At 40.4% G+C, this 20,936-nt stretch overlaps 1 protein-coding gene across 1 annotated transcript in view; it reads right to left on the bottom strand.

The window, feature by feature from the left end:
* Window positions 1-20,936, bottom strand: part of Sorcs3 (sortilin-related VPS10 domain containing receptor 3) — a 618,610-nt gene that overhangs the window by 66,638 nt on the left and 531,036 nt on the right. The window contains 1 exon segment of the mRNA NM_001106367.3: window positions 17,114-17,221. Coding sequence (NP_001099837.2) covers window positions 17,114-17,221 — 108 coding nt within the window.

Here is a 20,936-nt window from a genome sequence, read left to right as displayed (position 1 = left end):
GTTTCCTGGGACATTAAATAACACACTTTGTTCAATCCACCATCCGGGAGGAGTAAGCCTTTCTGAAGGGAAAAGGGTGATTAATTTGAGGAGGGAGGTGACTCACAAAAAGAAAAGACTTCATTAGAATTCCAAACACACTGGGAGTTAGCTACTCATTAATTAAATGATTTCAAATGGGATCAGGGTATATAATTGCTATAATTTAGATGGAAACAATGCCACAGTAAATGTAATTAGAGAAGTAGGTTCTATAAAGATGTTTACCTCTTTCCTGAAGAAAAGTTCTGAGTCACCTGCTTCTCCCCTGCATAGGCATTTGGTACACTTGGATCTCTGGTTAAAAGGACTTTTATTCAGTTATAGAAGCTGAGAGGAGTTTTAAGACAATGGTTGGCCACAAAACTTCATGAGGAGAACAAGGAGTTATAACCAAAATGCCTTGAAATGTTCAAGTAAAAGAATTTCCTTTGAGAGATTACAGTTAAGAACTTGACTGGAGTGACTTTTGGAGGAACTCTGAATTGAACTCACTGACTTATAACAGGATATCTCTTTTTTCTTTCAAAAGAAGCTTCATCTTCATTGTGAATTCTCCTGCCCACTAAGTCCTATTTTGATTTGCCTGAGCAAAATATCGAGCAAACATGAAGGGTCATTCTGACTCTGTAATTTTTTTTTTAAATTGACTAAGTTATTTATTCCCTTTACATCTTGATTGTAGCTTTCCTCCCTCCTCTCCTCCCAATCCTTCCTCTCACCCATCCACACCACTATCCGTCCCACCTCCCCTTTCTTCCAGAAAAAGGGAGGCCTCCCACAGACATCAACGAGCCCTGGAATATCAAGCTTCAACAAGACTAGGCCCATCCTCTTCCACTGAGGCTAGACAAAGCTGCCCAGTTAGGAAAAGGGGATCCAAAAGCAGGCAATGTTGTCAGAGACAGCTCCCAGCTCCACAACTGCTACATTTGTGCAGAGGAGCCTAGGTCTGTCTCATTCATGCTCTCTGGTTGGCAGTTCAGTACCCATTAGCCCCAATGGGCCTAGTTTAGTTGACTCTATGGGTGTCTTCGTAGTGTCTTTGACCACTCTGTCTCCCTCATTTTTCTTCCCTGTCTTCCACATGATCTCCCAAGCTCCACTCAATGTCCAACAGTTGCTGGGTAAAGCCCCTTGATGACATTTATGCTAAGCTCCTGTCTGCACACAGAGCAGAGTATCACCAATAGTGTCAGGGGTGGGTTCCCTTTTATGGCATGGGTCTCAGGCTGGGAGTCAGTGGTTGGCCCTTCCCTCAAATTCCGTCCATCCCTTACCCCTATACATCCTGTAGGCAAGACGAATTGTGGGTCTAAGCTTTTGTAGCTGGGTTATTGTCCCGACCCCTCCATTAGAAGTCTTGCCTGGATACAGGAGATGGATGTACAAGTTGTTTATCTCCCACTGCTAGGTGAGCTAGGGTCACCTTCATAGATACCTGGGAGTTTCCATGGTCCTGGGTTTCTAGCTGGTCCCAGAGATTCTCCTGCCCAATCCAATTGTCTATCAGTTTCTCTCCCTCTGTGCTCCCCCAACTTCATCCCTCCTGTTCCCATCACCCACCTTGGACTCTCCTTGTTACTTAGCTTCTTTGGGTCTGTGGTTTGTAGTATGTTTATCCTGTACTTTACAACTAATTTCCACTTATAAGCAAATGCATACCTTATTTGTCTTTCTGGGTCTGGGTTAACTTATACAGGACATTTTTTATTTCCATCCATTTGCCTACAAATTTCTGGTGTCCTTGTTTTTAATTTAATGAGTAATGATCCATTGTGTAAATGCACCCACATTTTCTTGATTCATTCTTTGGTCGAGGAGCATCTAGGTTGTTCCCAATTTCTGTATATTACAAGTAAAGCAGCTATGAACATGGTTGAAAGTGTGTCCTCATGATATGGTGGAGCTTCTTTTCAATATATGCCCAGGAGTAGTGTAGCATGCTCCTGAGGAAGATTTATTCCCAATATTCTGAGAAACTATGAAATTGATTCAGACTTTCTCTGTTATTTACTCAACCAAGTGTTCTATGAGGCGGATCATCTGAGATCCAGTCCTTACCTCAGTCCTCACTGTTACCACAAGATATATTCCTTGTCCTTTGATAAAATCTCCCATATTCCCCAGTTACATGCAAATTCCATTTAATTTCTTAGTAAAAACAGTGGTCACCAATCTCATTTCTACCTACAAATTCAATCTTTACGTAGGAGACTCCCAAGGTAGATACTGCCACGTGATCTAATCACAAACCTCATGCAAAGAATTATTAACTTGAATCTCTGAACATTAGTCTTCTGTCTTTGAGTGTTGTAATACTTTTCACTACCTTGTACCTATTAGAATTTTATTTTCTTGATGAAGGGAATCATGAATTTCTTCCCTTGTTTATCCTGTATCTCGGATGTCTTATTAAACATCTGTAGGGATTTATCTAAATATAAAGGTGGAAAACCTAGCCTCATTGCTTGCTATGTAAGTATGAAGACTTGATTTAGATCCCCAGAACATATAAAAACAACTGGGTATGGTAGAATTCACTTATAATCCCATTAAATGGGAAAGCAAAGGATCCCTGGGGCTTGGTGGTCAACCCACATAGCATATTTGTTAAATTTTTGACAACAGACTGTGTCTCAAAACAGTATGTGGATAGCATCAGAAGTTGTGCCATCTAAAATTGTCTTCTGGCCTCCATATGTATTCCTATACATGTGAACTCCCACATGCAGACACACACAGATGTACATAAATGCCCAGCAATTATGGTATGAAAATTGTGATTATTTACAGTATCTATTTGGTTGGATGTCTGAGAATTTGGGAGGCACAGAGTACACCAAAATATATGTATAATCTCTAATGTGAGAGTTTGAGAACCCTGAATAATCAGCAATACTCAATCAAGTAACAATAATCGTGCCAACAAGAAGGAAGCTTTATCGAACTTTTGGAGTATGATGAGCACTTTGTGTGGATTACCTCAGTTAATTCTGTTTAACAGAAGAGGAAACTGAGAGTCAAGAAAACTAAAGGGTTATCCAGTAATGCACCACAGCAGCAAATGATAACCTGGAATGAAGTGCACAGCTGGTCGCCATTGTTTACACTCACTTCCCAGCACTGTGTTTTAAAGTTCTTTGTTACTCGTCAGCAGCCATTGGACTGCACAGTGTGGCACCAAGGCTTGGGCAGAGGTGGGAGCCCTTACCCCCAGTTCTAAATAGCCTGTTTGCACGAAAGGCAGAAAAAACATGAAATTCATAAACCTGAAAGCACAGTTGGAGGAAGGAAGGGAGGGAGGGAAAAAGGGAGGGAGGGAGGGAGGAAGGGAGGGAGGGAGGGAAGGAGGGAGGGAGGGAAGAGAGAAAGGCAAGGGAAGGAAGAAAGGAAGGCTGGAAAAATATGTAGGAAATTTATAACTAGAAAGTCCTAATTATCCTATTTGTCTCAAGGTCTAAAACATGTAGTGAGTGTAGAATTTCACACTTGACCCTAAACAATGGCAGTCATTATTGTCCTGGTCTCCAGTTGGGAATCTCTGAGACATGAAACTGAACACATGTAGTTATGAAGTGCTAGGGCCAGGACAATTTTAAGAGACAAACTTTTGGCTTAATTCCTTCATATACTAGCAAGAAAATAAGACCTGGATGGCTGAAATAGAAAACAAACTAGAAACCAAGTCTCCTGCTATCTAACTCTTCCCATGCTGAAGGCTTTTCATGGGAAATATTTCCATCTTTCAGGTTGAGTCACAGATAAACATTTCCATAGCAGCATGGGTGTCTACTTCAAGAGGAGTGCAGAGAGGATAAGTGACAGTATCCAGGGCTTCCAGCAATGTCAGAAGCCTTCAGCTAAGACCTGCTTTTTCCAGTATGCTTATTCTCCCAGCCTCTGGCCCTTCAAGAGAACCCTGGGGTTTTCAAACCCTAGCTTTCCTTGCAGCTCTGACTGTAAAACATAGTCTCTTCTAAGACAAAGGATCTTCTTGGATATGCACAGATGTAGCATTCCTCTGTCCTGCTTTTCTCTTGATTCTGTTAGATTGAGTAAATAGACCACAGACAAGAGTGTGCTCTTGTCTTAGGGGAAATGAAAATCTTCCCTTGAGACAGCTTAGCTGTTCCCAGTGAGCCTCTGCACAAGGTGAAGGTCAGACATTGGTGAGGTATATTTTGAGCTTCACAGGTGAACAGCACGCTGAAGGGTAAGTGTAGACCCCTCCTTTAGAGATAAAAAGGAACTTCTGTGCATATCACAGAAGAATAGGAGGTATCCAGTCAGCCCAGGCATTCCCTGCCACTCACATAAAGATAAGTGTGCCTCAAATCTGTAGTAACACAGTTGGGATACATGCAATTTTTCCCTTATTGACACACTGGATTTATTTCTCATTCCTCCAGGTAAATATTTAAACCTGCTGTAGATTCTGGTGAGCCACACACTGTTTTCTCTAGCACCTTCACCAGGACTCAGAATTAGCCATTGCTAAAAAACCACAAATCCCAACACAATCTTCTTACCCAGCCTCGACTTCTATCGCAGCCTGGATGGCATTAATTTGAGACCAAATTATTAGAAACCTAGAAAACAGCTCTGAAATGCCTGCAGATTTATGATGAAGTCATTTCACAAAAGGTCACAGGCAACCCTGCCATAATTAAATCTTTCATTAATTTTTAAAATATACAATAACTTACAAATGCAGCATAAATTAACCAGATGACCTTGAAGAAATTATTTAGAGCACAGCTTCATCGAAGGTACTATCTAGAGACTTCCTGAATTTGTATTTTATGAGTAGGATTGATCCATTTTTCCATTCTTATCTTTTATTGGCTGCCAGCAGAATGTTTATCTGAAATTATGTAGTGCTAAATGACTCCAGGCAATGCTTACCACAGGGCGATGATGGTGTCTAGGTGAGATACTCCCTTCCTTTGAGTCACAGGCTCAAAGGTGGAGTCAGTAGAAACCACAGCATCCTAAGCCCTGATGCAAAAGTAGCTCTTCACTTTTGCTGTCTACATGATGCTACATTAGAGTTTGATAAATGATTTTCCTTTTGTTCATTTTAAAGAATTTGTTCTCATTATATACGCACTTGAAAGGTATAAAAAAAATCTATAGATGACAATATAAATCCCCACTGGAAGCACTGTTTTCAATTGGATGAGCTATTTTTCCCATTTATTTACAATATTGTCCTTTCCCATTCTAAGATGCTAGTGAGAACCCACAGCCAGGACTAGAATCTTCAAAGGGCAGAAGTATTCTGAGGCCCAGGGCAATCGTAAGACACCCTTCTGTCTAACTTTTGTCTCTCTCATTCTGTTTCTGTCTCTGTCTACTCCCACATGCCCTATCAACATCCCTGCCACCAGCAGCAGCACCAGCACAAACTCACAAAACAGGCACAATATATCCTGTATGATGTTGATCTATCTTCACAGAGGATAGGTGTGGGAATATAAGCTTCCACCCAATGAAGGATTGACTACTTATGCGCAACTTGCATCTAAAACTCTTTTTTTTTTGTTTGTATGTGTGTATTTTATTGGTTCCTTGGGAATTTCACATTATGTACCAAATCCCACTCATCTCCTGTTTCTCCATGTCTGCCCTCCACCCTTGAAACCTCGCTACCAAAAGAAAACAAAAAATAAAAATAAAAACAAAAGACTATCAAACAAAAAAACAAATTGCCATGGTAGCTGCACTGTCTCACAGTGAGTCACAAGGTATACCCTTTAGCCTAAGCAGTTTTATTTGCATATCTATGTTGCAATGTGTCATTGGTCTGGTGTGAGGGCTCTGGCATCTCTTACACTACCAATACTGGATCCTTACCAGGCCTCTTCTTGGAAGTCCTTTTATTGTCCTATGTCATGAACTACAGCTTTGGAATTACTGCTTCACATGATACAGCAGTTCATACATAGAGTAGATGTTGAGGTGGGCCATCTCAGAGACCTGGATCTGGGCCTGGGTGGAAACTGAGTTAGTCAACCCACCCATTCTTCCATGCTTGTGTTACCAAGGCCACCCCTCTCCCTTTGTCCAGGCAGGATGAAGGGCCAGTTCTCCTGTTCTCGCCCTTGGGTTTGGCTCTCCTGTACCCATGCTACTAGGGACAGCTCTACTCTACTGCTCAGTTCAGGTAGGAGGCAGGCCTTCCAGAATTCTACAGTTGGTAAAGAATGGAGCCAGCTCTCCCATGTTCCTGTCCCTGGAGTTAGTTCACTTGTGGCATCTAAAACTCTTAAGCCATCGGTTTATTAATAGTTGGCTATCAATATATGTAGTCAAATAAAGCAATAACAAGTGTTCCTGCAATAACAGCAAGCATGTGCACTCTGCTAAATGTCCTCTGAGAGTTCAATTCTCCCAGAAGGTCCTTGTTCCTCATGTGTATTCTTGCATCTTGCCTGGAGAATCCTGCCTCCCCTATTTCTGTGAAGGAAATAGATGGGGATGGATTTCAAATCAAGGACGAGCCGTGTTCTGGGAAGGCCAGTCATCAGTGGGCAGCAGCTGTGGGTTTCCAAATGTGCAGGCAGCATGCGTGGCTGCTCCTGTGCATCCAGGATGCCTGATTGTTTTCCCATTAGGGTGTAGATGGGATTAGTGGTAAAGGAGGTCAGTGGCTACGAGGGAAATTGTATTGAGCAAGAGTGAGACATGAACTAGATCTTAATAGGAACAGGCAGGGGATCAACAGTACAAACCCTGGAAGCGAAGTCTGTGTTGGCTGCTGAGACTGAGATGGTGGAAAGAGAGGGGAATTAAAAACCTTGAAAAGAGACACAGGAAGCGGTGGAGGGAAGGGCCAATTGAGAAAGAAAGCTAAAATATTGGAACTGACACAGCAAAGTAATAAAGCTAAAGAAAATGTCATGAACTTGAAGAGGAAGGAGGGGGTACTTTAGGAGATACAGGGGCAGCAATGATTTAGATATTGTACGCTCATATGATATTCTCAAAAAGATAAATTAAATTCAAAAATTTGTAATTAAGAAATGTTTTTAAAAAGCCAAATTACAAAACAGGAGTTAAAGGGTCATTATAGCTCACCTTTCGTGTCAAACTCTGAACCAAATAAAACAATAGTAGAATCAAAATGTGTAGAAACCCAATGCCAGCTCTTAAGCAGTCTCCAGTCCAGTCTAACTGCATCACTCTGATGTGCGATCCTGCTCATGGCTGTGGGGGAGGATGTTAAGATTGTTGCAAACCTGCATCTCTCTGACTGAAAAAGACCTCTCACTCTAACTGCAAAGGCGATAAATATGAAAATGCTGGGTAAAACTCACTGTCCCATAATCAATATGTATTAACAGTGCATGTTTGGTGACAGTGACACAGCAATGCCACCTTTAAGTTTGTGTATAGATCACAAAATGTCTTCCATTAATTTAACTGGAGGCATGTTTGCCAAAGGACAGAACCAGAAGCAAATGGATACAGTTACGTATAAAACACACCAACACTTACTCTTTCTTGGCTACGGGAAGCAGCAAGTAGAAATGAATCTGAGATTGGCAGTAAATGTTCAGCTCGGAATCCCTAGTGACAACAAAGTAAGCCTCATGAATTTCAAGTGCTCAGTGGGCAGGACCTTAGGTTTGAATCCCTAGGCTTTTCTGCTTGTAAAAAGAACATATATATATATATATATATATATATATATATATATATATATATAAAGTAGTTATGAAGTTATAGATATGAAATCTAAATTCCAAATCCTACACAAGCCAGGAAAATAGCTTCAGAGAACTCTGTGGTGAAATGATTCTGCCGGAGAGAGACATGAAATAGCCAAGGGCAGGCTCCAGCTGAGGTATTTGCCATGAGATTCTAGCATACATTTATACTACCCTTGTGTAGCCTTAATGCTGCAAAGGCTTTTAGGTGCAAGGCATTCAAAGAAGCATGGAGGCCGTTGCTTATAAACCCCGAATTTGAGAAGCTAAAGCTGAAGTTCAAAGTCAACTTTGTCTCTATGGTAGCCCTCAGGTCGGGATACTCTGGTCTAAAACATAAAACTATCTCACAAACCAGCAGGTAGAGGCAAAGGAAGAAAATAGAAGATCTCAATTTTAATGACAAATGTGCTTTTATGACAACTCTTTAAGAACCCAAAGGACATTGTGCTAAGTGAAAATTCCATCACGGAGAATGGGTTCCTCACAATGCCATTCAGGACAGGTGTCAAAAACAGTCAAGCTCATAAGAGACAGAAAATGGCCAGCGCCAAGAATTTGGAGGAAGAGACTGGAGAATTGTCCAATGGGTATAAATATCAAGTTTCATGAGACAGAATGACTGTGTTCTAGAAGTCCTTGTAATACAACATCCACACCGAGTACCTAGAGGTAGCAAATGGTTTTGTGTACTTCAAATTATGCTAAGAGCATAGATCTCATCTTGTGTTCTTTCCTCAAAAGCCACAGAACATTTTTGTAGGTTATGAATATGTTCTATATCGTAATGTATATACATTAAATATGTGCAACTTTGGTGTATAATTTATACTTTATCAGATTAAAAAGAAGAAATGAAGCAGATTCTCAGTGTTTTCTGAAAAGTATGTTTTTAATAGGGTGCAAGGAGACACATTGGAAGGAATGATTTAAATGCAGAAACAGTGTCTGGTTGATTAGATCTTTTCACACTGACAAGCCAACTGAGTGATGACGGTATGGTTGCAGAACTGTCAATCTACAGAAGACTCAATTGTCTTGAGGTAAAAAGTGCAACATGGCAGAAGGGTGTAGACTAAAGTCATCCATTGGAGAGCAAGGATAACAAGTAAGAGGCTAGAGGTAGAGTGCATAAGCTAGGGCGTACACTCCAGTCCCTCTACATCCTACTACGCCCCTCTTCTTACATCCTGCCACCATCTAATGAGACGTCAAATTACAAATCTACGAATGGATTTAGTAGTCTGATGAAGAAAGAGTCCTTATGATTTAGTCATCTCTCAACAACCCCACTGGCCATACAGACCTCTTGGAGAAGCCTCACACCACCACAGCTCTGTCAAAAGCTGAGATGCTGGTTTTAAGGCATCCAGACAAAGATCCCAGGCCATACTTGCTCAGGGTCAAATCACAACCTGAGGGATCCCTCTGCTTTAATTAGCCTGCAAGGTTTTAAATGTTAAGAGGATTGAAAACATGTGAAAAAAATTTATTTTATAGCACATGAAAGCTGTTTGAAATGAGATTTTTTTCCCCATGAGTTTTGATTGATACCTACTACTTCCCATTGGTCTCTGTGGCTGTCGTCATAAAATGACCTGGGGCAGCTGAACAGTTGCAATAGAAACACTAGAGTCAGAAAAGTCTGAATTCTCTGTCTGGAGAAGTGATTTTTGATTTCTACTCTAGTTGGCCAAAATGTTTCCAGTAGGTGGCCATTACTGTAGGATTAGTGTTGGAGATTAAAGCCACCTACATGTGAACTTGTATGTGAATGTATGTGGGTTTCAGTGTGTGTGTGTGTGTGTGTGTGTGTGTGTGTGTGTGTGTGTGTGTGTGTGTGCCAAAGCTGGGGGTTTCATTCCTCAGGCTCAACCTAACTTTTCTGCTTTTCTGTTTGTATTTTAAGTCAGGATCTCCCCCTTACTTTTAAATACTCAAGTAGTATTTAGTCAGTGAGCCCCGAAGATACCCCTTTATCAGCTTCTCTTATACTGGGATCACATGTACACAATACACTACCTGGCTATTTATGTGGGTTCTGGAAATCAAACTCAGGTCTTTATTCTTGCAATGTAAGTACTCTGTCGACTCAACCATCTCTGGGGTCTTACAATGGTGAAGAAACTGAACCTCAAAGGGACCTCACATTCGGCGGCAAGTACCATCCCTGAGGTGGAGTTTTAATATTCAGCATCAGCCCTTACACATAACCCTTTGAGGCCCACATGGAAATCTGTTGGTTAGAATCATTGTTTTCTCTTCAGGCAGCCCCTCAGCGCAGCACAATCCCAGTGTGATGCAGAAGCCCCTCATCCCAGCACTCAGCACTTGTGTCCCTTGCTCCAAATGGAAGTTCTATCTTTGAATGGCAAGAAGCCTGGTGATAAACTGAAGACTGGGAATCAAGCCACAGTGTGAAAAGCTGTGACTGAGGAGTTTCTCCGGATTTGCCGATCACTCGAATGACTTACTTTGGGCAAAGTACAGTCATGCTCTTCCAGCAAACAACAGAAAATTGAAAAACAGATCAATGGGAACAGCTCTGGTTCATTTCCAGAGACTTTATCGGATGCAGTTACTAGGCGCTAACAATGCATTTGCAGCTTAGAGTTGGGCCTCTGCATCCAACTCGGGCTATATATACTTAAGTGTATGTTTCCCGCTGAGCATGTGGCTGCTGTCTCCTAAGTGGAAAGGAGGTCTTTGCTTCTATTCAAACCTCTGCAGCTTTGGGGTTTGCATAATTTTCTAGGCAAAATGTTATCTCTCCCCTTCACTTTCGGCTATTAGTTCTGCTAGTAGAACAATGGATCAGAGATTTATGCCAATTAGAGGGGGATTTGCAAAGGAAGTCAGCAAGACAGTAGAGTCTAGCCAATTTGCGGAAGGCATTTGTAGCCTCCCCTATTTCGCAGCCTCTGTTTGACAGGCCAGGCACATTCCTACCCTGACTGTTTGCTCAGACTTTGTAACCCACCAGCAACGATGTCTCTGCACAGCCACGGAACCCTTTGTAACTACTCCTCTGTCTTTCACTGCCTGTTTGATGACATCCAATGGCAAGCAGGATATGCCTCACATCTTACCTTTTAATTAACCCCGAACTCTTTCAGGCTTTTATCATACCCTTTTTATACATACTGTGGCAAAAGTTCCGGGATTGGTTTTCTTTGGCTTAGGAAGAGGTGAGCACAGAGGGCCACTCATCAATGCTTACTAAATCATTAGAATCCTGACACTTTCCTAAAAACACTAGTGCTTCCGTATTGGACAAACCTTAGAGATTTCTAGTCCCTTCATCCATTTGAGCTCATAGTCTTGGCTCTTAGGTTGTCTGTTTTAGACATTTCTCCGAGGTTTGGCATCCTCATCTGGATGATAATCCTGTCTATATGGCAGAGGGGCTGGGAAGGTCTGATGGGATCACATTTGAGGAAACACCTTATGGTGACATCTGACCCTGAGAAGGTGAATGATGTATGCAAACGAACTCTAAATCTTTGGTGGATTCCTGTGGATTAGGCTAAAAACTCCTCAGATGCTTCTTCTGCCTGCTCCTATAAGCAAAAGCGTCTTTAAAGGGAAATTCTACTATTCTTGCCTTAGATGTCCTTTTTTCCCTGGGAGGCTTCATCATCCTCTACCATCTCTGTAAAAGTTCAGCTAAATCATAGGCATTTGGCTCCAAATTTTCATATTAGTAAAGAAAATCAAATGCAGTATTGAGGAGGTGGGAAAGAAGCTTTTCCATCCGATTCTTCATCTGAGCAAAGAGAAAAAGAGCCCCCTTAAAGTGCTATTTTGGAGGTCAAACAACCTTTCTTAGAAGTAGCAAAGCATAAGGGGCCAAGTGCTCTAGCATCTACGGGCACCTTGTCACCCCAAGAGCCTCTGCCTGAGACCACAGTAGGCACTCAGGCATGTCAATCACCCAGTGTATTCTCAGCCTTAAGTAATAAGAATGGTCACATTTCATTGTGGATTAGGGTAGAATAGATGGCCACTGTCAGGGTTACGAGGGAGACACTGGAATAATAACATTTGAAATGACAATAGAAAAGCGAGCAATAAAGGCAAGCAAGCTGCAGTCCTCCAAGCTGCAGGCTTTCCTGTCTCTCCCGGGCATACTGCCCAGCAGATCACAGTGTGCAACTGGACAGATCTCACGGAGGAGAATCAGAAGCCATTCCCCATAAAGTTCTTGTTCACCAGCTGTCCCATTGAGCCTTCATGGTATTCTGCTGATGCTTCACTGTTTTCATACACATCACTGCTCAGAGCATAGATAGACCTAGTTCAATCCCAACCCAACTCAAGCAATGGCTAGACCCTAATCTTTGAAAGACAGAATTCCTAGAGTTGTACAATTGATTAAAAAAAAAAACAAAAATGAAAAGAAACAAAGAAAAATCCTCCCAGGGCAATAGGTGAGGCCAGTCATATAGATTAGAATACATTTCTGATTCTTGTGATTCATAGGATTATTTGCTTACTCATTCATTCAATAATCCATTCACCCAATAAGAAAACATGGTTGAAGTCTATGTTAGTACAAACCTGATATAAACTATTAACACTCAAGAGATGTGACATAGAAACATCTCCCCTCACAGGAACAGAATGTAACCTCTGCACCTCTATACATGCATGTGCATGTGCATGCTTGTGCATGTGCATGCATGTACATTTGCATACATGTGCATTTGTGCCTATGTACCTGTGTATATGTGTGTGAGTGTGCATACATGTGTGTGTCTGTGTGTCTATGTGTATGTCTGTGTATGTCTGTGTGTGTCTATGTATGTCTGTGTGTGTGCCTTGTGTGTGTGTGCCTTGTGTGTGTGTCTGTGTGTATCTGTGTGTATCTGTATGTGTCTCTCTGTGTGTGTGCCTTGTGTGTATGTTTGTGTGTCTGTATGTATATCTGTGTATATCTGTGTGTGTATCTGTGTGTGCGTCTGTCTGTCTCTCTGTGTGTGTATGTGTGTGTGTGTGTGTGTGTGTGTGTGTGTGTGTGTGCATGTGTTCAACTCCACATGTCCTTATGCTCACCTCCTGGCTGAAAAGCCAGGGTCTCCTGATGACTAGTATGCCTACATTTACTCTCAGCATTTGCCCTGTGATCTCCTTAAAGACAAAGCATTCAATTCACTTTTTATCTTCTAAGATCCAACAGGATCTGATATATACTAGAGCCCTGAAGTGTTTTTAAAGGAATGAGCTATTAAACATGTAAAGTCTCCAAATCAAGATGAAAAGTCAATCGTGCCACACTATAGCCCTTTTCTCCATAGATGGCTCCACTGTGATAATAGCTCACAGATCTCAAATGTCCTCTTTCACTGTTTCTCTAGTAAGGTTCAACAGGAAGAGGAAGAATCCTTGTTCCAAATATACTTCTTATTTTCAGAATTCCAACGGAATGTATAATTTTAGCATTCTATTTCATTTCATGAAATGAAAACACTAGTCAGCTTTAGGAAACCAACTAGGTATAAACTCTTTGCAAATTTGAAATTGAGATACAAAGAGCTTCCTGGTAACCTTTCCAGGATTCCTCCTCTGCTCTGAACATGCACAAATTCTACATTATTCTCACACAGGAGAAATTCATATGTAATAAAAAAATAAAAACAGCAGTATGTTCTTTTCCTCAAGTTCTGGTGGAAAACAAGAGCCACAGACTATTGCTTTTGGAGCATCTGGGAAGCCCTTCCCCATTCACCACCTTCAGAATAAGAGCCCATCCTTGGCACTCTGTTTTCTTTTTTTTTTTTTTCTTTTCTTTTTTTTTAATAAACTATGGCTTCTAAAAGGAGCATCATCTTTATCTAAAATGCAGATTTAAATATATTAGCTTTTAGAAAGCTTACAGAACAATAGCTTACACACCCATCTCTCGTCCACTTAAATTTACTCCTTAAATTATCCCCCTTTTTCATTTCATACTAGTGGACCACTATCACCCTCCTCCTTCAGTTCTCCCCCTCCTCCACTCCTCTAATGATCTCTTTCTAGTTTTCTAACTTCTCTTGGTACTCAAAGTTGCACACACAAATATAAAACTTCAAAGCTAAACCCACATGTAATTGCTTGCTTTGTGGGTATAGGTTACCTCACTCAGCATATTTTTACTCTTCTGTGCATTTATTTCCTTTATTTCAGCTATAGATTTTGGAGAAATCAAGCTGGCACTGATCTAATAGCCTCTTTACTGATGGTATGGATTCAAAATGTCAGAAACTGTAATGTAGGCTTCCAAAGGAGAAAAGTCTTACCAAGATATGAGCCTTCCACATTACAGTAATTAATGGCCTATCAAGATATGTTCCTTTGTTCAATAGTGGCACTGATGTCTTAGCTGCAACCAACAGCTCTCTGCTTAAATTTAAGGACTACAAAATAGAAGTAAACTCATGCCTACTTCTTTAAACCTAATGAAGAACTTTTGACAGGAGAGTAAACCTCAGAGAACTACTATGCATTTGCTAAGTTGATATAATATTCAACTTCCTTCTAAATATTTATCTTTATACACAAGGATTATTCTTCTGATTTGAAATAAAGAGGTTAATAGAGTGAACATAACTGGTCAAAGTAAAGAGAATAAGGGACCGAGGAATGCTCATTCCCAAATTCTATATCACACAAATACACCCAATTCTCAGGGAACATCATTGAAGATGGGAGTAGAAATACTGTATGAGCTAGAGGACTTGGATGACTAGTGAGAATTAGCATCTTCTAAATAGGCAGGGCTACTGTACCCATGAACTCTAAACAGCCATGACAGCCTACACAGCACCAATGTAAGAGCAACCCAGTTGACATTGCATCATGAATACAGGAGGAACTCATAGCCTGTGGTAGTTTGAATAGGAATGGCCCCTGTAGACTAATATGTTTCAATGCTTGACCCTTTAAGAATGGCATTGTGGAGTAGGTATGGCCTTACTGAAGGAAGTATGCCACTGTGGGGGTGGGCTTTGAGGCCTCCTATGTGCAAGCTCTACTCAGTGTGATACACAGTCTCCTTTTGCTGCCTGAAGACCAAGATGTAGAATTCTCACCTACCTCTCTAGCACCATGTCTGTCTATATACCACCATGCTTCTTGCCATGATGAAAAAGAACTAAACCTCTGATCTGTATAACCCAGCCCCAATTAAATATTTTTCTTTTTAAGAGTTGTTGTGGTCATAGTGTCTGTTTACAGCAATAAAACCCAAACTAAGACAAAGCCCTGCTCCAAAATGAGGAACTACAAGGCAGTAGACAAGCTGCTAGTGGGGGAGAGTCCATTTTCTTCAGTGATATGGCTCCTGGTAGGTTACCGCTTCATCAGTGGAACAGCCTTATACCTATAGACATAGAAGTTGCCCCAACTGGACTCAAATTATGTTTTAGAAAATTAAGAGAATTAGTAGAGGACATGAAGATGGGAGGGATGTATGGAGGAAGATCTTGGAAAAATTAGACAGGAACAAGGGATAAATATGATCAAAACATGTGATATTCAAAATAATAAAATTGAAAAAATTTAAAGCAAAACCCTACAATTATATAGTTTGTTTTGATGAATGCTTCTAAAACCACCTTAATTTTATGAAATAACTATGGTTTTTCACTCCAAATCTCTTATATGAAATACCCATGCTGCCTATTTGAAGCAAGAAAGAAGAGATACAGAAGCTCTGCTGAGCTCCTCTGCAAACTCATAGAAGGGAAGGACAACAGAACACTCTTTGATCCCTTTGTAAATGGTTTGGCACTGAGTTCTACCTATCTCCCCTCATGACCATGTAACAAGCTCAACTCCACATGAAGGGGGGAATTACTACCATTTAAGATTAGATGCACACAACATTTAAATGGTTGCCTTAAACAATTTAGAGAATACCAGGCAATGGAGAGATTACTGGGCACATGGTATTGTTCAAAGTCATGCCCAAGAGAAGTACATAAGAAGTTAAAATACATCTCACAATAGAGCATACAGAATGTATCAGGCTACAAGCTAAAGTGAACCAAAATAGGCAAGTCTCTCAACAAAAGAAAAATTAAAGAAAATACAGAATACTTGAATTTGGTAATATTGAGTGAGATTCTAGGGTCATGTCAGACTGCAATTGTAAAAGTAATGACATCTGGCTTACATAACATCATACATCCTCTTGAGTGCAGATGTTTATGCCCCATAGAACTTAAAATGAGAACCAAAGCTTTGTATTGTGCCACACTAGAGAAAGTCCTACAACGACAGAGAGCCTACTAAGGAAGAAAAGGACAAGGAATGATTTAAGAAAGTCATCTCATGTCCTAAAATTTTCAAACAAGAGTTTTGAGTTAAGAATAGAAGTATTACTATTATTTTATTCACTTCATGATTTGAAAAAATGTGAATCTTTGACATAGTATTCTGGGTTCCCCCCAGTGAACTAGACTGTTGGGGGGAGGGGGACAATGGGGGAGGGTGGGGAGGGGAACACCGATAAGAAAGGGGAGGGGGGAGGGGGATGTTTGCCCGGAAACTGGGAAAGGGAATAACACTCGAAATGTATATAAGAAATACTCAAGTTAATAATAAAAAAAAATAAAAAGGAGACCCTTAAAAAAAAAAGTATTCTGGGTTCCAAAGCTGAGTCATCTGTCCACTTTATTTATTCAAGTGGGGATAACAGGAAGTAGGGATTTCTCTATGAACTGGCTATCTGGATATTATCTGGCACATAGTAGGCACCATCAATGTTTTTTTTTTTGTTTTTGGTTTTTTTTTGTTTTCTTTGTTTGTTTGTTTGTTTGTTGGGTTTCGTTGGTTTTTTTCCTGAACAAACTCTAGAGGAAGTCTTTATCTACATTGCATAATAAATGTCCCCAGGAAAGTTGTATTGTAACACAAGTCCAGCTTAAAGATATTTGTCACGAATGTGTTCTCCCTCCTATCTTGGTTGACATGTAGCAGTTCTGTTCTGGAGATGGCATCTACTCTTTCACTTCTGACCAGAGTGTCAGGCTGGGTCCAAATTGAACACTGAACAGATACTCATGAGTGAATGCTAAATCTCTCAAACCCACCAGAAACTTAACTTTCTTATGCTTGAGGTAAGGGGGATATATCCCTGTGTTAAAATTGTTAAAAATACCATTAGTCAATTAGGATATGAGACCCCGTGATTCTGTCAGTAGCTCTGTGGATTGATGGGTAAAAATTTAAACAATTTCATTTCATAGATGAGGAAACTCTGGCCTTGAGAAGAAATGTTTTCTTCTTGTACTCCCCAGTAAAGTGTTGAGTATATAAATGAAGGGAAACTGAGGTCTCCAGTCTATTCTCAGTCACAGTAAGGAAGTACTCACGTCATGATGTGGGTCTCTATTCCTGCCTCCACCAACGCACCATCCACGAAAAGAGGCAGCAATGTGAAACCATACTTGTCCCAGGAATGGCCCTCATCAAAACTCACCCTGAGGCAGAAACAAATACATGAAAGACACAGCTGAAAATAAAGTCACAATGTTTGACAACCATATTTTAGATATTAAAGTTTCCTCTTTATCTTGTTATCTGGCAATTTGGATAATCAATACTTAATCATCAACATCTCCCTATATCATAAGATTTGATCAAAATTTCTCTTCCCAGAATGAGCAGAAATGGCATCAGACCTGCAGAAATATTTTAGCATGTTAGAATTGAGAAAACACACACACACACACACACACACAAACACACACACGCGCACACATGTACACACTCAGGATGGCTCTATGGATTGGGTGTCACATTTCAAATACGAAGAATGAAACTGGAGGTTCAATTTATAGCACAATCAACTCAGCCTTTTGAGTTTCTGACAGAAATAAATTGAGTAGTGTGGGTTTGCCTTACAGAAAAGATGTGCATGTGTCTTTCAGATCAAACTTGGAAAAAAAAAGCAATTTCCTATTTGTTCAGAAGGCATGTTGGGACTACTCTACCTTTTCAATATCACTTTAAAGGATTTGTAGGAATGGCTAATGTCCGTCTGGACTACTCAGAGATGCCCTGTTCCCGCTTCTGTGCAAGAGTTACATACAGGTCTGGTCCTTTCTGGATGCAGACTCTGCACTTCTTTAGAGGATGCTTCTAGTAGAAGGGACTGCAGCAATTCCATGCCTGCTTCCTTCTCTTTCTTGACAAGATCAAGTACCTCTCTATTTCTCGATTTAAGCAGACTATATAGCCCAAAGGTATGTTCTTGGCTTCTTAATCCTCTAGGGTCATTTTTGGCATGTCAAGTTCCTAAATCTTCCCTAGGTACACAATTTAAGATTTTTGAAATATATATGGGACTTTCCATATATTGAGGATTTTAAGCTCTTGGGGGTTAGAGAATGTACTTATTTTATTCTTTGAATGACCCCTTACACTTCAAGTATGCATCTTTGTGAGATGCTTCGTACTTTATATTATACATCATTTCAGAAAACGTGTCTGACTCTTACTAAACTGTGAACTTTTTTAGGTCAAGGACTGTTCCATTCATCATCATAGCCCCAAAAATCTTATCTGGACTAAGGAAATGTTAAATGATAATGCATGAAAAGAAAAGGAATGTGAAAGGTCCTCTTTTAGTCCATCCACTAAATTTTTCCAGTATGAATTCATTGACTTCCATATACTGGTTGTAGGAATCATCTTTCCTTTTAACAGCAAGCCACTCCATTCCCTTTTCTATTCCCTTTTGAATTTCTTGATTCTCCTGTTACTCCCTCTCTGGGTTCCTATCTTATCATTCTTTCAAAGTATACAAAATGGTACTGAAGATAACATCTTAACTCATCGAAGGTAGCCAATCTGAAAACAGTATTTAGGTTTATGGCATACCTTGATCCACAGCCATGAAAGAAAGTATCCATGAATTCCTAACTTTTGGCATTTATCACCTTGAATTTTAAGGTCTCAATTAATTCAGCCATTTAAAAACATGAGTTGAAAGCTAAGGCAGTGTTCAGCAAGATGAGAGGACCTGAACTTCTGTGGAAAGAGCATGATTCTAACTTACTTGCTACTCTATTCCAGAATTTGCTACAATAATAAAGGTAGTTGTAGTGTTTCGTGTGGCCACTATCTACTTTGCTGTGTTTGGTAGTTCCAGGGGTTAAGGAAAAACATCATACGTTCTTGAAAATAGAAACCTCTCTTTTCAAGCCTGTTTGTTGATGTGACTCTAAGCAGATTGCTTACTGTTTCCATAGAATAATGACATGAGTTCAAGGCCTCCTCCCTTGCTTCATTGAAAATTTCCTCTCTGATAGAGATTAGCAACACTACTAGCCGACTTCAGTGAAGGCCACATGTATCTCAAGATGAGAGGTGCCCTCTTCTTATATGTTCATCAACAGGGGAAAGGGGGAAGCTATTTTTACTTTATACAAAGAGAGGATGACACCATAAGGCAGAAGATGAGGTCACATTGTACTTTTCAGCATGAAGACAAAGCCAAGTGCAAACAGAAAGAGAAACTAAGCTGAAGCTCTGCTGTATGGCATAATCTCCATGGAAGGATCTGAGTCATGGGCTAGAGGGAAGAACGGTGGCAGCAGATACCTAAAGACTAGTCCAGGAAGGGCAGGCAGCCTGTGCAAGAAGAGTCCAAGGAAGACATAAACTAAGGGGAACAAATGCACAGTCTCTAGAGGCAGAGTGAGGAAGGACTCCATTGACCTTCGTTAATGATCCAGGGGATATTTAGAAGCCTACAATTGTGTCATGTGGATGCATCCTGAGAAAAGTGATTTCTAGCACTTGGATTTTTTAAGCTGAGGCAGTTAAAAAGGAATAAAACTCCTGAAAGAAACTCTAGGAAACACAATAAAAACTTAATGTCCTTTCTAGAAGAACTTTGGGCCTGGATTGCCTATCATTAGTGATGGCTGGGACTCTGCAAATAGTCAGAGATAACCGCATTGAATGTTATTCCCAAGGGATTCTTATTTTCCTCCCCACATCGATAGCTCATTAATGTCCATGACAGAGCAATTGGGAATCCCACATTAAGTCTATATGTGAAATTGAAATCAGTAAGATTGCCAATATTCAAGGAGAGAGAAAATTTCTGAGTGACCTCCACATAATGGCAATACAGGAAAACAGATAGCAAATGATAGAAGCTCATCTGATCAAATGACTCGTGCTCACAGTGTGCCTCAGCTAACTGTGCCCTCAGTCGTAAAACTAGAGCGGTATTTCCAGAGAGGAGAGTGAAGGAAAGCAGTTGATGCACATCAACAATGCAATTTGTAGTTGATTTGAAGAGACAAAAAAAAGCCAATAAACTGATGCAAAGACAAGTTAGCAATGAGTCATAATGATGTAACGTGGTCTGCTGGTGACTACAATTCCTACCCAAAAGAGGTAGCATAAATGGAGATCTAATAACAGTAAGAAAAAAGATACAGAAGTGTGTAGGGGAAGTATATCACAGAGCAAACATCTATTGTGGAGTGGACCTACTTTCTGAGCACAAAGACGGTCAGTGGTAATGCAGAGTGGAAAGAAGCAGAATCTGTAATTGAGGGTGAACGCCATCATAGAGGGTTTTGTCTCCAGATAAAAGGAGAGGTATGATGCGGTCCAAACATTAAAAGACAAATTTTACTTCTCTATGGTGAATAGAGTGTCTGGACTCAAAGTGGTTGCAAGTAGATGAATGGCAAAGTTAGACATAGGTAATTACAAAAGGCCAAGTAAGACATGGGTCTAGATAAAGGTTACTACAGAGAACAGACACAGCAAGAGAAAGAAGTCAATAGGGTTTGATGATAAAATATATACAGTCTGAATAAACATAATTAATAAATGATGAAAGCTATTGCTTGTGGTATTTCAGCAATGAAAGGAGGAATGCAGAGAGTAGAGGAGACACAAGATTTGGTTTTCCATTTTCAGTTCTGGTCCCTGTGTAGATGTTTTATAGCCTTTCATGTTTTGGCATTGACATTGTCAGAGAGTCCTTTGGATAGATGGCTCTGGCTTTCTGATCAGGGTTGTGATTTATAAGATAGGATCAACTTAAAAGTGGAATATGTGTGGACTGGAGAGATGGCTCTTTACTTAAGAACACTGGCTGCTCTTCCATAATATACTGGTCTGATTCCCAGCACCCCAAAGGAGGCTCAGCACCAGCTGGGACTCCAT

This window comes from Rattus norvegicus, chromosome 1, assembly GCF_021556685.1.
Source record: "Rattus norvegicus strain SHRSP/BbbUtx chromosome 1, alternate assembly SHRSP_T2T, whole genome shotgun sequence".
Lineage (NCBI taxonomy): Eukaryota > Metazoa > Chordata > Mammalia > Rodentia > Muridae > Rattus > Rattus norvegicus.
This window is presented reverse-complemented; position numbering and strand designations above follow the sequence as displayed.